General features: G+C 42.8%; 3 protein-coding genes across 5 annotated transcripts in view; 2 read left to right on the top strand and 1 right to left on the bottom strand.

Annotated features, from left to right (window-relative positions):
• The window catches only part of LOC311117474 (ubiquitin-conjugating enzyme E2 E2-like), an 85,471-nt gene extending 83,442 nt beyond the window's left edge, over window positions 1–2,029 (top strand). Inside the window, exon 6 of one of the 2 annotated variants that reach the window (XM_084157527.1) lies at window positions 1,363–2,029. In XM_084157527.1, the coding sequence (XP_084013653.1) occupies window positions 1,363–1,460 (98 nt within the window). In that variant the 3' untranslated portion in view covers window positions 1,461–2,029. The remainder of the gene's footprint in view (window positions 1–1,362) is intronic. The other variant, XM_084157526.1, reaches the window with a different exon arrangement.
• A 96-nt stretch (window positions 2,030–2,125) lies between these two features.
• LOC311117464 (NF-kappa-B inhibitor-interacting Ras-like protein 1) lies at window positions 2,126–5,046 on the bottom strand. Its single transcript, XM_084157525.1, has 4 exons — window positions 4,891–5,046; window positions 4,641–4,751; window positions 3,949–4,190; window positions 2,126–3,470 (listed from the first exon to the last, which is right to left on the bottom strand). The coding sequence occupies exons 2-4, from the start codon at window positions 4,732–4,734 to the stop codon at window positions 3,228–3,230; spliced, it is 579 nt and encodes a 192-aa protein (XP_084013651.1). The 5' UTR covers window positions 4,735–4,751; window positions 4,891–5,046; the 3' UTR covers window positions 2,126–3,227.
• Window positions 5,047–5,383: 337 nt separating this feature from the next.
• On the top strand, window positions 5,384–8,457 carry LOC311116068 (large ribosomal subunit protein eL15). Of its 2 annotated transcripts, none has more exons than XM_084157373.1 (4): window positions 5,384–5,439; window positions 6,132–6,313; window positions 6,920–7,056; window positions 8,094–8,457. In XM_084157373.1, exons 2-4 carry the CDS (start codon window positions 6,142–6,144, stop codon window positions 8,397–8,399), a joined length of 615 nt encoding a protein of 204 aa, XP_084013499.1. In that variant the 5' UTR covers window positions 5,384–5,439; window positions 6,132–6,141; the 3' UTR covers window positions 8,400–8,457. The 2 variants fall into 2 exon arrangements, with proteins under 2 accessions (XP_084013499.1, XP_084013500.1); XM_084157374.1 differs by having other exon boundaries at window positions 5,421–5,465.
• Window positions 8,458–12,727: the final 4,270 nt, after the last annotated feature.

Genomic DNA, 12,727 nt, shown 5'->3' with positions numbered 1-12,727 from the left:
CCTGTCCACAGAAGCAATCAATCAATCAGATTCCACCATGGCCAAGACCAAAGAGCTCTCCAAGGATGTCAGGGACAAGATTGTAGACCTACACAAGGCTGGAATGGGCTACAAGACCATCGCCAAGCACCTTGGTGAAAAGGTGACAACAGTTGGTGCGATTATTCGCAAACGGAAGAAACACAAAAGACCTCTCAATCTCCCTCGGCCTGGGGCTCCATGCAACATCTCACCTCGTGGAGTTGCAATGATCATGAGAACGGTGAGGAATCAGCCCAGAACTACACGGGAGGATCTTGTCAATGATCTCAAGGCAGCTGGGACCATAGTCACCAAGAAAACAATTGGTAACACACTACGCCGTGAAGGACTGAAATCCTGCAGTGCCCGCAAGGTCCCCCTGCTCAAGAAAGCACATATACAGGGCCGTCTGAAGTTTGCCAATGAACATCTGAATGATTCAGAGGAGAACTGGGTGAAAGTGTTGTGGTCAGATGAGACCAAAATCGAGCTCTTTGGCATCAACTCAACTCGCCGTGTTTGGAGGAGGAGGAATGCTGCCTATGACCCCAAGAACACCATACCCACCGTCAAACATGGAGGTGGAAACATTATGCTTTGGGGGTGTTTTTCTGCTAAGGGGACAGGACAACTTCATCGCATCAAAGGGACGATGGACGGCGCCATGTACCGTCAAATCTTGGGTGAGAACCTCCTTCCCTCAGCCAGGGCATTGAAAATGGGTCGTGGATGGGTATTCCAGCATGACAATGACCCAAAACACACGTCCAAGGCAACAAAGGAGTGGCTCAAGAAGAAGCACATTAAGGTCCTGGAGTGACCTAGCCAGTCTCCAGACCTTAATCCCATAGAAAATCTGTGGAGGGAGCTGAAGGTTCGAGTTGCCAAACGTCAGCCTCGAAACCTTAATGACTTGGAGAAGATCTGCAAAGAGGAGTGGGACAAAATCTCTCCTGAGATGTGTGCAAACCTGGTGGCCAACTACAAGAAACGTCTGACCTCTGTGATTGCCAAAAAGGGTTTTGCCAGCAAGTACTAAGTCATGTTTTGCAGAGGGGTCAAATACTTATTTCCCTCATTAAAATGCAAATCAATTTATAACATTTTTGACATGCGTTTTTCTGGATTTTTTTGTTGTTATTCTGTCTCTCACTGTTCAAATAAACCTACCATTAAAATTATAGACTGATCATGTCTTTGTCAGTGGGCAAACTTACAAAATCAGCAGGGGATCAAATACTTTTTTCCCTCACTGTATGTGGAATTCCGTGTGTGCGTACTGGCAGGTCAAAGCTATCGTTGATGCCCTATCTATAACTCTGTATTCTCCACCCCTCACAGCTGACCCTCTGGTAGGAAGCATCGCCACCCAATACACAACCAACAGACCAGAGCATGACAGGATAGCCAAACAGTGGACCAAGAGATACGCCACATAGATACACAGGACTGGGTCGTATTCATTAGGCACCAAAACTGAAGAAAATGTACTGAAACAAGGAGGGACTACTTGGACTTGTCCAATAACAAACGTTAATTTGTTTCCCGTAGCAAAACCTTTTCTGTTGCATGCCCTAACGACTACGACCCTGGGCAACATGAGAGGGGGAGGTTGGTGGGTGTTGGAGAGCTCCTTCTGGGATGACTCGGGGACTGTTAGTGTTGGGGTCAGGAGTGGGGAAAGGAGGGTAGAGAATAGGGGAGGATTTTTATCTTGGAATTTAAGTCTTATCTCCTGATATTTTGTTGTTTATTATGGTATTTTTTAAGTTCCCCGGCCTGTATATTATAATTGCGATTTTGGCAATAATGCTTTTCAATGTGTTTTCCTTAACGTTCTATAAATTATGAATTTTTAGCTAATTGTTATTCGAAATGAAATTATTTCTAAAATTGTTTGGCTGCTTGTATAAAGGTGTCACACACAGCATGGTTTCCTGGTAAAATTCCAAATCTCATGTCAATGTGAATTTTTTACAGATATTAAAGTTACCGTTGGTGTAAGTTCTCTTGCATATATCTATAATTGAATCTGCTATAACATATTGCTGAAACATTGGTATTGTAGCCTATACAGCACATAATGTCTAGGTGGGAAAGTTTTGCTTAATGTGTTGCTGATTTAATACAGTCCCTCCATTTATTGTTAAATTGAAATATATGCGCATATGTCAGAAAACAATGAACAACAAAAAATTTAAAATAAGTAGCAGCACAAAATATTACTTTTTTGGCTAGGTCTCACACACAAGACATGAAGGACACAGGCAATGTTCCAATTCTCTCTTCCAAAGTGTACATGTCTTCACTTCAATTCACTGAATTGAAAGGAAATGACTGGTATAAGAAATATAGTGGAAACTCCTGCCCCGTGCCTCCACCAATCCAATGCTTTTAGATTTGTAGTAGTGAACGAGTGTACACTTCAGGAGAAAGGATATATTATTTGGACGCACTACAGAATCCACATTCTCTTCACAACAATTCAGAAATACATTTCATTCAGACAATTCTGTCCTACATTTTATCCCATTCCTACCCACTAGGAATTTAAGTTTAGTAAAGTGACAAATAAATTAGGTCAATAAAAACGTTCTCAAACATGTACAAAGAAAATAAAATACACAGGTTTTGTATTTAACAAATACACTAAAACAACCATTTAGGGGACAACTGATGAAACAGACATTTGATAATCACAGACATGAGCAACAGACCTGATCAAGGTAGTACCATTTTAAAAAATATATATTGCTACTGGGCCATACACTAGGTAGTAAAGTGGTAATAGGCCATACACACTAGGTAGTAATATGCCTCACTCCAAAGGCACATTATATGGGCCTAGACCTTGCTGTAAAGTGGCTACTTTAGCCCTCCAATAGGACAGGGAACACTGAAACCATAGGGGTGTATGATACCACAAAGCAGGCTTACCAATTTAGCCAGCTTACTTTGATAAACATTAAGATGCATCTCTTGATTTGCTAGTTCATTTAAAAAAAGCTTTATTTTAAGGGAAAGGGAATATAATATGGGTTGTTGGTTGTCGAGTCAGTTACTATGTCTATGCCCATATTTCATGGCGATCTATCTTGATATGAAGTCAGAATATGAATCTAAGTTGGCTGGCTAACTCATCGATCCTACTCCGTGACATATCTCCCACCCTGAAGTACTTTGGTGCGCTCGAGGTTGAGTTCAGTTCAGATGTCATTGGACGGCGTGCCCTTGCTCTTGCGTCCTGGAAGAGGGAAGGCAGACTTGCTCTGAGGCTGTGTGAGGCGGCTGGTGAGCATGGTGAAGGGTTCGATGAGAGAGTTCCTCTCAGTGACGCTGACCTCCCATAGCTTGACCTTCTCCCCCCGCGCCCACTGCTGCGCTGCCTCCTGCTCCACCTGACGAAGCTCACGCAGGTCCGTCTTGTTCCCTAGCACGATCACCATCACCTGGAGGAAGAGGGGACACTCCAACTAAACTCAACAACAATAGTATAAGGTTATAATTGTCCCCTGTAGCTCAGTTGGTAGAGCATGGCGCTTGCAATGTCAGGGTTGTGGGTTCGTTTCCCACGGGGGGCCAGTATGAAGATGTATGCACTCACTAACTGTAAGTCGCTCTGGATAAGAGCGTCTGCTAAATGACTAAAATGTAAAATGTAAATGTAAAAAAAATTCTGATTTCTGTTTATAGGTTGTTTTTTTTATTCTGGCCACTGTGCTTGCTCTTTGGGGTCTAGGACAGGTTAGAATAAAAGCACTGTGACAACTGCTGATGTAAATATGGCTTTATAAATACATTTGATTGATTAGCTGTCTATGGCCAAAACAATAAACGAAACCTGGCTCACTTGACTAAAATTTAAACAAAACCACACACACTTACCAACCCTTAGGGAGAGTTTCAATCAATCACAATCCCCATTACCTCTTTCTTGTCTCTGGATTTGTCTATCTCCTTCTTCAGGACGTCCACCTTCTTGAAGGACTCCAGGCTGTCCACACTGTAGACCAGCACAAAGCCGTCTGCCACAGAGTAGTAGTGCTTGGGAAGGTCCAGGCCGTCGTGGAGCCCCCTGGTGTCATAGAGACGTAACTGTTCCTTCACACCGCGGTCTGTCTCCACCGACGCCACATACACATCCTCCTGGGTCTCAGTGGACTCTGAACCTGCAACAGACAGGAGACAATGGAATTCAATGGTTGTGTTCAACACAACTGTCTGGTAGGTAGGCAGTGCTCACTCAACTCTCGGTGAAAAACAGTATCTATATTCTATAGTATGCATTGGTTTCCTTTGGCTCCCTGTGGAGCGTAAGGCCACAACAAGCCCACACCATGCCGGACGGTCTTTAGTAGTTCTCTGTTTTACCCCAGACCATGCATGGTCTTCCATTCACCTTCATATCACGCCACGCATAAACTTAGTTACAGATTTCATCTGCAAAAGTTGTGTTGTGAAAGAAGTGCAGAACATTGTTTTGCTCCCAATAACTGGACATTCCAGACTAGTGTCCAATGCAAATTCCCTTTTAACATTACAAGCACATTTTATACAGTGCTAATCTCTCAAGTACAGCCAAGTTCAAATGTACAGTCAATTCACAGTCATCAACTTACCAACTGCGTGATTGCCATATAACAGCTGTTCAAGGATGGCTGTTTTTCCTACAGATGCCAAACCACACACCACAACTTTGCATCCTTTCCCCATTTCGAATACGCGAAAACCTGCAATAGCACAAAAATAAATGTCAAATAAGTAACGTTAGAAAGATGAGCTAAATAACCAGCTCAAGCATATTCGTCAACATCGCATCAAAGTTACCCTCAAGTTAACGTAGCTAGCTTGATACGATAAAACAAATACCTTGGTTTAAAATCTGGCAGTTTGCCGCACGGAGAGATTACAATTATTATTGCAGTAAACTGGGTAGCTAGCCAACTTTGAAGTTATTTAGCTAGCTAAAATCACAGCATCAATTCTCTTTTGACAACAAGGAAGTTCCAATGATTTTCTGCGCATGTGCAGAGGCGAGGGGAGCGGCGAATTTGGAGAAAAAATGCACTGTATAAATAACACATACATTTATTTATTCATATGCATTAATAAATGTAAAATATAAACGTATATTACCAGCTACCAATGAGAATGGTAAAATCGACAAAAGTGTAGTGGACCAAATCTCAATGTACTAAATACTAAATACATTTATTTCAATCTGGTTGTGTTCTAAAAGGTCAAGACCATCAAAATCCCAGGTTATGAATTTAAATTAGGTGAAATGTTTATGAAAAATATTAACATTATTGGAATAAACTACAATACCCAGGCGTATCTGACCAGAACTGTGTCACTGACGTTTTGATAAAGCATGCTGGGTATATTTCTCTTTCTTTCCGGCAGGTACGCCATCATGTAAGCGAGCATTTTATAATTTTTCAGTATGTACAATCCATAGAAAATCTGCATTAAAACATGACCATCGGGTTGTATAGTTATGGATTTAGTTAACGGAATGCTTAGTTAATAACACAATACCTCAATTTCTGCATTAGTATGTGAAAATATGAATGTTGCATTGTGTATCCGAAGTAGTGCACGGGTCTTATATCGGTCGCCTATGCATTGCCTAGGAGCGAGGTTAGAAAGTTGCTAGACATTGACATTCAGTGTTACAGGTTTTACTTATAAATATTTTAGCTTTACCGGTTGTTTACTGTGGAGTGCTAGCCGGCTAATTATCCAGTGTGTAGGACTGTTGCCATCGGGGCCTACCGCGAGCCTCCTACTACCAGAAGACTGATTTACAGGGGATCTTGAATTAAACAGAAATTTGCCCAAAAGCACTTGCCCGTAGACTCCAATTAATACACGCTACATTAAATGTATCCCGAAGATGTCGTTCATGACTTGACTATTTAAAGGTAGTACGCTGTAAACAAAGTAAACGTGTTGGCTAGTTAACATGTAGCCAACTTGCCCATATCAGGGCTTTGAATGAAGATTAGCTAGTTGTCGTTGCCGTATTTTTCCTCCAACTAAGTTAACGGCTAAATCGCTGCATTTAATGGTGATCGTTACATATTTATATTTACCCTTTGTCACAGTTAATCCAACATGGGAGCGTACAAATATATGCAGGAGCTATGGCGCAAGAAGCAGTCCGACGTGATGCGCTTTCTCCTGCGCGTCCGTTGCTGGCAGTACCGTCAGCTCTCCGGTCTCCACCGTGCGCCTAGACCCACCAGACCCGACAAGGCCCGCAGACTGGGGTACAAGTGCAAACAAGGTGGGTGACGGTTCCAATCAAATCGAAGCATGCAGAATGAAGCTTCTTGTGTAACGTTATAGACTCGTGTAACTTTGCAGTAATGCTTATCTGTTGCATGCTTGTGCTTCATAGTTGATCATTTCTCACGCATGTCACCTTTGACCCTCAAGTTTGCCACATGTCTGAGGGAGGGTGTAGGATGTATTGGTTTGATAAGTTGAAGATGTAACATAATAATAATATGCCATTTAGCAGACGCTTTTATCCAAAGCGACTTACACTCATGTGTGCATACATTTTTACGTATGGGTGGTCCCGGGGATCGAACCCACTACCCTGGCGTTACAAGCGCCATGCTCTACCAATTGAGCTACAGAGGACCACTATATATATATTGTTTATTTGTAGCCCTATTGAAGTTGCCTGTTTGTGGTTTTGTAAATACATGCGAGTGACTTATCTGTTTAGAAGTGTTGCTTCACATGAAAGGTGGACCAAGTGGTTGTGCCATTTGTTCTCTTTTATTCCTTGACATGTCGCTGATGTCTTATGACAGGCTGTCATTTACTCTGTCCTTTATTTGAAATATCATTGATCTCTTCCTGATCTCTCTCCATGTGACAGGCTATGTCATCTACCGTGTCCGCGTTCGCCGTGGAGGCCGCAAACGCCCCGTGCCCAAGGGTGCCACCTACGGCAAGCCCGTCCACCATGGTGTCAACCAGATCAAGTTTGCCCGCAGCCTCCAGTCCACTGCTGAGGTAAGAGTTTCTGTACAGGTGCATCTCCCAGGTTGTGGTCTGATTCTCATCCCTTCTCCCCAAATGTTGCATTTGCTCACTTTTTTTAGGACTTGAAAAGCATAGTATTGGTGTAAGCTTGGGCTAGAGGTTTTTTAATACAAAGAAAATCTTACATCAATCAGTATTGATTTAAATCCATGAGGGATAGTGATAGCACACTTCAGGGAGAAGTTACAAAGACCTGCACAAGGATGTCACTGAGATCTGACTTAACTTGGCAAATGTATGCTCAATTCCAAATCTACCCTTGCCTCTGCTTCTAGGCACTTGTGCAGATATGAATGCATTGGACAGGTACAAGTAATTTCATATTGGCCCCATTGCCCTCTGATAGGCATGATGGCATTTGCTATTTTGCTTACGGTGGTGCTCTTTTCTGAAACAAGGCTCACATTCCAAATTGAACCCTTTTCATCAACACCAATAATGCATCCTCTCAATGTGGTTAATGATGCTCAACTTTTTTCCCCATCTTATCGACTATGGTGAAACCAGTCTGAAATAAGCCAATTTGTCTGAAACCACATTAGAGAAAATTATGCATTCTTTCCAAAAGTATCTTTGTTGTATTTAAAACTGTGTTGTATTGAAAACTAAGTGAATAGTATTCTCTTCACATTGGACTTGGTGATTACTTTAATGTCGAGGCAAATCCATATGTTGTATAGCTCCATGTGTATGTGTCAGTCTCAAATGAATGTGAAACATGGGGCACTGGGATTTCATCATTTTAGGTCTTTCCCATACATTTTAGATTGTATCATATAGCTAGAATTGCGCAACAGATGGTGTGGGTGAGAGGTAAAGGAAGAAAGGGAATTGAAGGTGGCATAACTGGGGTTAATACCCCTGCCGCAGGGGGCCATGCGTAGTCTGGGGTTGGCAGTGCCGTCACTAGACCAGACCCGGAACATTGCAAATCAGTGATTTACATTTATACTGGAGTTTCTGGACGTGACTTGTCTGACCTGCTTGGTCTTTGGTCTCCCCAACAGGAGCGTGCTGGCCGTCACTGTGGAGGCCTGAGGGTGCTAGCGTCCTACTGGGTAGGAGAGGACTCCACATACAAGTTCTTCGAGGTGATCCTGATCGACACCTTCCACAAGGCTATCAGACGCAACCCCGACACCCAATGGATCACCAGGCCCGTGCACAAGCACAGGGAGATGCGTGGCCTGACGTCTGCGGGCAAGAAGAGCCGCGGCCTGGGCAAGGGCCACAAGTTCCACCTGACCATGGGTGGTTCCCGCCGGGCAGCCTGGAAGAGACGCAATACCCTGCAGCTGCATCGCTACCGCTAGAGGGTGTCTACATTTAAATAAATAAAAACATGCCTCCTTTTTATGGTGACAAATTGTTGGTCTGGTGTGTAAGAGCTGTTCATCATTTTGGGTGTAGAAGCTGCCATTTGATGTCTTGGACGATAAAGGGATATAGATAGTGGTTAGTAACTAGGATAAGCGAAGCTGACAGACTAGCAATTTCACGGACTTGTGAAATGTGGTTTATGGAAATGCACCCTGTCAGAACTATTGACCAATATGACAGCGAGTGTAACTGATCTGAAGCAGTGTCTACAGTTCACACATTGGTTTACACCTCAGGGGCTCTTTGTCATTACATCTAGGTCAGGGGTATTCAACTCTTACCCTACGAGTCCGGAGCCTGCTTGTTTTCTGTTCTACTTGATTCATTGTACCCAGGTCTAAATCAGTCCCTGATTAGAGTGGAAGAATGGTGGGGAAAATATACAGTGGAACTGGCTTTGAGGTCCAGAATTTAGTTTGAGGGATCTAGGTTATCCCTAGGATGGGTTTAACAATGTGTTTTGGGGGATAATAGTATAAGTAACTTGGGGGGCTTGGGTGTCTGCACTTAGACGAGGACCACTAGTCTCAACAGTGAAACTCCTCGTGGTGTTGAATCTATAGTTCAGGATCACCAGGAAATGTCACATAAAAATGTTTTTTTAGGTCTGATATGGCAGGTAGCCTAGAGAGCAGGGCTCTAAACACTTTCTGGAGAGCAACTGTCCTGTAGGTTTTCTTCAACTAATAGCTGGTTGATAAGCTGAATCAGGTTGGTTACAACTGGGGTTGGACTGAAAACATACAGGACGATAGCTCTCCAGGAAGTGGGTTGGAGAGCATCTGGAGCAGGGGTGTCAAACTCATTCTGGGGGGGGGGGGGGGGGGGGCTGAGTGTGCAGGTTATTCGTTTCAATTAAGACCTAGACAGCCAGCTGAGGGGAGTTCCTACCTAATTAGTGACCTTAATTCATCAATCAAGTACAAGGGTGGATTGAAAACCCGAGGACACTGATCTGGAGGGTGGCTGGTTTGAGTCCCAGGTCAGAAGGGAAAATCTGTTCTCCAAGATAATAGAAAGTATTGTTTTCTCATTCGATAAAATATATTTTTCACTCAACTGACAGAATGTATGGAGTAGTATACTGGGGCTAAATGCCAGTTTAATTATAAAATCTCAACTGGAAGAGATGTAAGTTAGACTAAAAACACCTTAATATCACACATTAGTCTGCTCAACGTTAGGCACAAGTTTACAGCTAAATAGTAAAGTAACACGATATGAAGTACTGACCCTCCCTTAACCTCCTGTTGCACCACTACTCAGTTCTAAGTAAAGATGCAGGCTTCAAAGAAAATACACTGAAAGGTCTCAAAAGCTAGAGCAGCAAGGGGGTTGAGTTGGAGAACAATGTTTCGGTCATTTATAGAAATTTCTCCCAGGCCCATTGTTAATACACACATTTAGCTGGGGGCACTGCAGTGTTCAGGTCACCCATGACCTGGTGACCAGAATTCCACCAAAAAATAAACTGGAGAATGGGTGAGGAAGGCATGGGCTTGTCTGCTCTTTATTTATTTCAGGGTGGTGGCAGAAGAAACCAGGGAAATGGAAGCTGGTCAGGACAGCTCTGCCTTGGGATATGGCTGCACCAAACCCAAGAAGGCAGCTTGGTAAGGTGGGGTGGTGGTTTCCATGTCTGTCAGACAACTAAGTGAAGCAGAAAATCTGCAAAGCTAACATCAAATTCTCTTATTCAAATCAATGTGTGTCACTGTTGTATTTTAAGTGAACTTCCATTGTCCTTGGAGAATTGTTGAATGTCCTCATTCTACTTAAATTTCATTCCCTGTTCTTGCACTGACCTTGGTTGAAAATGTAGCCACATTATTCTTGTCGACAACTTTGACAATGAAGTGTGTGGGAAATAAAGTGAAACAGCTCATGTCAGAGTCAGTTTGACCTGTTCTGGGACAGAGGGTACTGCTGGAGAAATTGTGGTTCATCCCAGTTCAACCAAGGTGCATGGATTCAGGAACAGAGTTATTGAGAGGTTTTCAACCACTCTTGGGGTTCCATTTGTCCCTCGAGTGGTTGAATATAATACCTCCCATATATCTAGTGGATGCTAGAGTAAGGTCACGCAGCTACTCTATTTCATTGATGTCACACAGGACAATTAGTGGCTTGCGAAAGTATTCACCCCCCTTGGCATTTTTCCTATTTTGTTGCCTTACAACCTAGAATTAAAATTGATTTTTTGGGGGGTTGGTATCATTTGATTTACACAACATGCCTACCACTTTGAAGATGCAAAATATTTTTTTGTGAAACGAACAGGAAATAAGACAAAAAAAACTGAACTTGAGCGTGCATAACTATTCACCCCCCCAAAGTCAATACTTTGTAGAGCCACCTTTTGCAGCAATTACAGCTGCAAGTCTCTTGGGGTATGTCTCTATAAGCTTGGCACATCTAGTCACTGGGATTTTTGCCCATTCTTAAAGGCAAAACTGCTACAGCTCCTTTAAGTTGGATGGGTTCCGCTGGTGTATAGCAATCTTTAAGTCATACCACAGATTCTCAATTGGATTGAGGTCTGGGCTTTGACTAGGCCATTCCAAGACATTGAAATGTTTCCACTGGGACTCGAGTGTCGCTTTAGCAGTATGCTTAGGGTCATTGTCCTGCTGGAAGGTGAACCTCCGTCCCAGTCTCAAATCTCTGGAAGACTGAAACAGGTTTCCCTCAAGAATTTCCCTGTATTTAGCGCCATCCATTATTCCTTAAATTCTGACCAGTTTCCCAGTCCCTGCTGATGAAAAACATCCCCACAGCATGATGCTGCCACCACCATGCTTCACTGTGGGGATGGTGTTCTTGGGGTGATGAGGTGTTGGGTTTGCGCCAGACATAGCGTTTTCCTTGATAGCCAAAAAGCTCAATTTTAGTCTCATCTGACCAGAGTACCTTCTTCCATATGTTTGGGGTGTCTCCCACATGGCTTTTGGCGAACACCAAACGTGTTTGCTTATTTTTTTCTTTAAACAATGGCTTTTCTCTGGCCACTCTTCCGTAAAGCCCAGCTCTGTGGTGTGTACGGCTTAAAGTGGTCCTATGGACAGATACTCCAATCTCCGCTGTGGAGCTTTGCAGCTCCTTTTGGGTTATCTTTGGTCTCTTTGTTGCCTCTCTGATTAATGCCCTCCTTGCCTGGTCTGTGAGTTTTGGTGGGCAGCCCTCTCTTTGCAGGTTTGTTGTGGTGCCATATTTTTTCCATTTTTTTAATAATGGATTTAATGGTGCTCCGTGGGATGTTAAAAATTTCGGATATTTTTTTATAACCCAACCCTGATCTGTACTTCTCCACAACTTTGTCCCTGACCTGTTTGGAGAGCTCCTTGGTCTTCATGGTGCCGCTTGCTTGGTGGTGTTGCAGACTCTGGGGCCTTTCAGAACAGGTGTATATATTCTGAGATCATGTGACACTTAAATTGCACACAGGTGGACTTTATTTAACTAATTATGTGACTTCTAAAGGTAATTGGTTGCACCAGATCTTATTTAGGGGCTTCATAGCAAAGGGGGTGAATACATATGCACGCACCACTTTTCCGTTATTTATTTATTATAATTTTTTTAAACAAGTTATTTTTTCCATTTCACTTCACCAATTTGGACTATTTTGTGTATGTCCATTACATGAAATCCAAATAAAAATCCATTTAAATTACAGGTTGTAATGCAACAAAATAGGAAAAACTTAAAGGGGGATGAATACTTTTGCAAGGCACTGTAGTCCATTATTTTCCTCCTTGGTTAGTTATATGAAAACACTAGTATACAGATCTGATCTGTGATTGCTGTGCTTTGCTTCATGTGATGTCTACTTTGATGCATGTGTTTCGACCTACACCCAAATATCAACATTTTGCCCTCGTTCCTGAGTAAAAAAAACAAGCTGTTACGTGTGTGTGGCATTCTGAATGCTTCTGCCCTCACGTTGCCTCCCCTCTCTGTGGCCTCTGCCTCACCTCTTGGACACGAGGATCACTTTTCTCCTAACATTGCCTATATGGCCTAAATGTTTAAATTTAGGCCACAGTGAGAGTGTAGGCTACCGAAGAGACCGTTAGCAGCATTGTTACAGTATTAAAACAGTTTTGGGTTCAGTTTAGTGGAGGTGAAACAAAGGTCACCATAATACTATAGCAAGCCTTGCCTAGGTGGGTTTGTTACAACTTGTAGCAGTAGTTAGCAAGTGTGCCTGTGTGCTGTTCTCTATAGAGAGCATTCTTTCCCAATTCATTTTCACCATAGG

Source organism: Coregonus lavaretus, assembly GCF_964263955.1.
Source record: "Coregonus lavaretus genome assembly, chromosome: 3".
NCBI classification, from domain to species: domain Eukaryota; kingdom Metazoa; phylum Chordata; class Actinopteri; order Salmoniformes; family Salmonidae; genus Coregonus; species Coregonus lavaretus.
The sequence above is the reverse complement of the archived record's forward strand: the minus strand, read 5'-3'. Positions and strand labels throughout refer to the sequence as shown.

Excerpts from the sequence above, each read along its gene's own strand:
- LOC311116068 (XM_084157373.1), top strand. The coding sequence starts at position 6,142 with ATGGGAGCGTACAAATATATGCAGGAGCTATGGCGCAAGAAGCAGTCC. Across the intron at positions 6,314-6,919 it reads GGGGTACAAGTGCAAACAAG|GCTATGTCATCTACCGTGTC; the intron begins GTGGGTGACGGT and ends TCCATGTGACAG. Across the intron at positions 7,057-8,093 it reads GCCTCCAGTCCACTGCTGAG|GAGCGTGCTGGCCGTCACTG; the intron begins GTAAGAGTTTCT and ends TCTCCCCAACAG.
- LOC311117464 (XM_084157525.1), bottom strand. The coding sequence starts at position 4,734 with ATGGGGAAAGGATGCAAAGTTGTGGTGTGTGGTTTGGCATCTGTAGGA. Across the intron at positions 4,191-4,640 it reads ATATGGCAATCACGCAGTTG|GTTCAGAGTCCACTGAGACC; the intron begins GTAAGTTGATGA and ends TGTCTGTTGCAG. Across the intron at positions 3,471-3,948 it reads AATCCAGAGACAAGAAAGAG|GTGATGGTGATCGTGCTAGG; the intron begins GTAATGGGGATT and ends CTCTTCCTCCAG.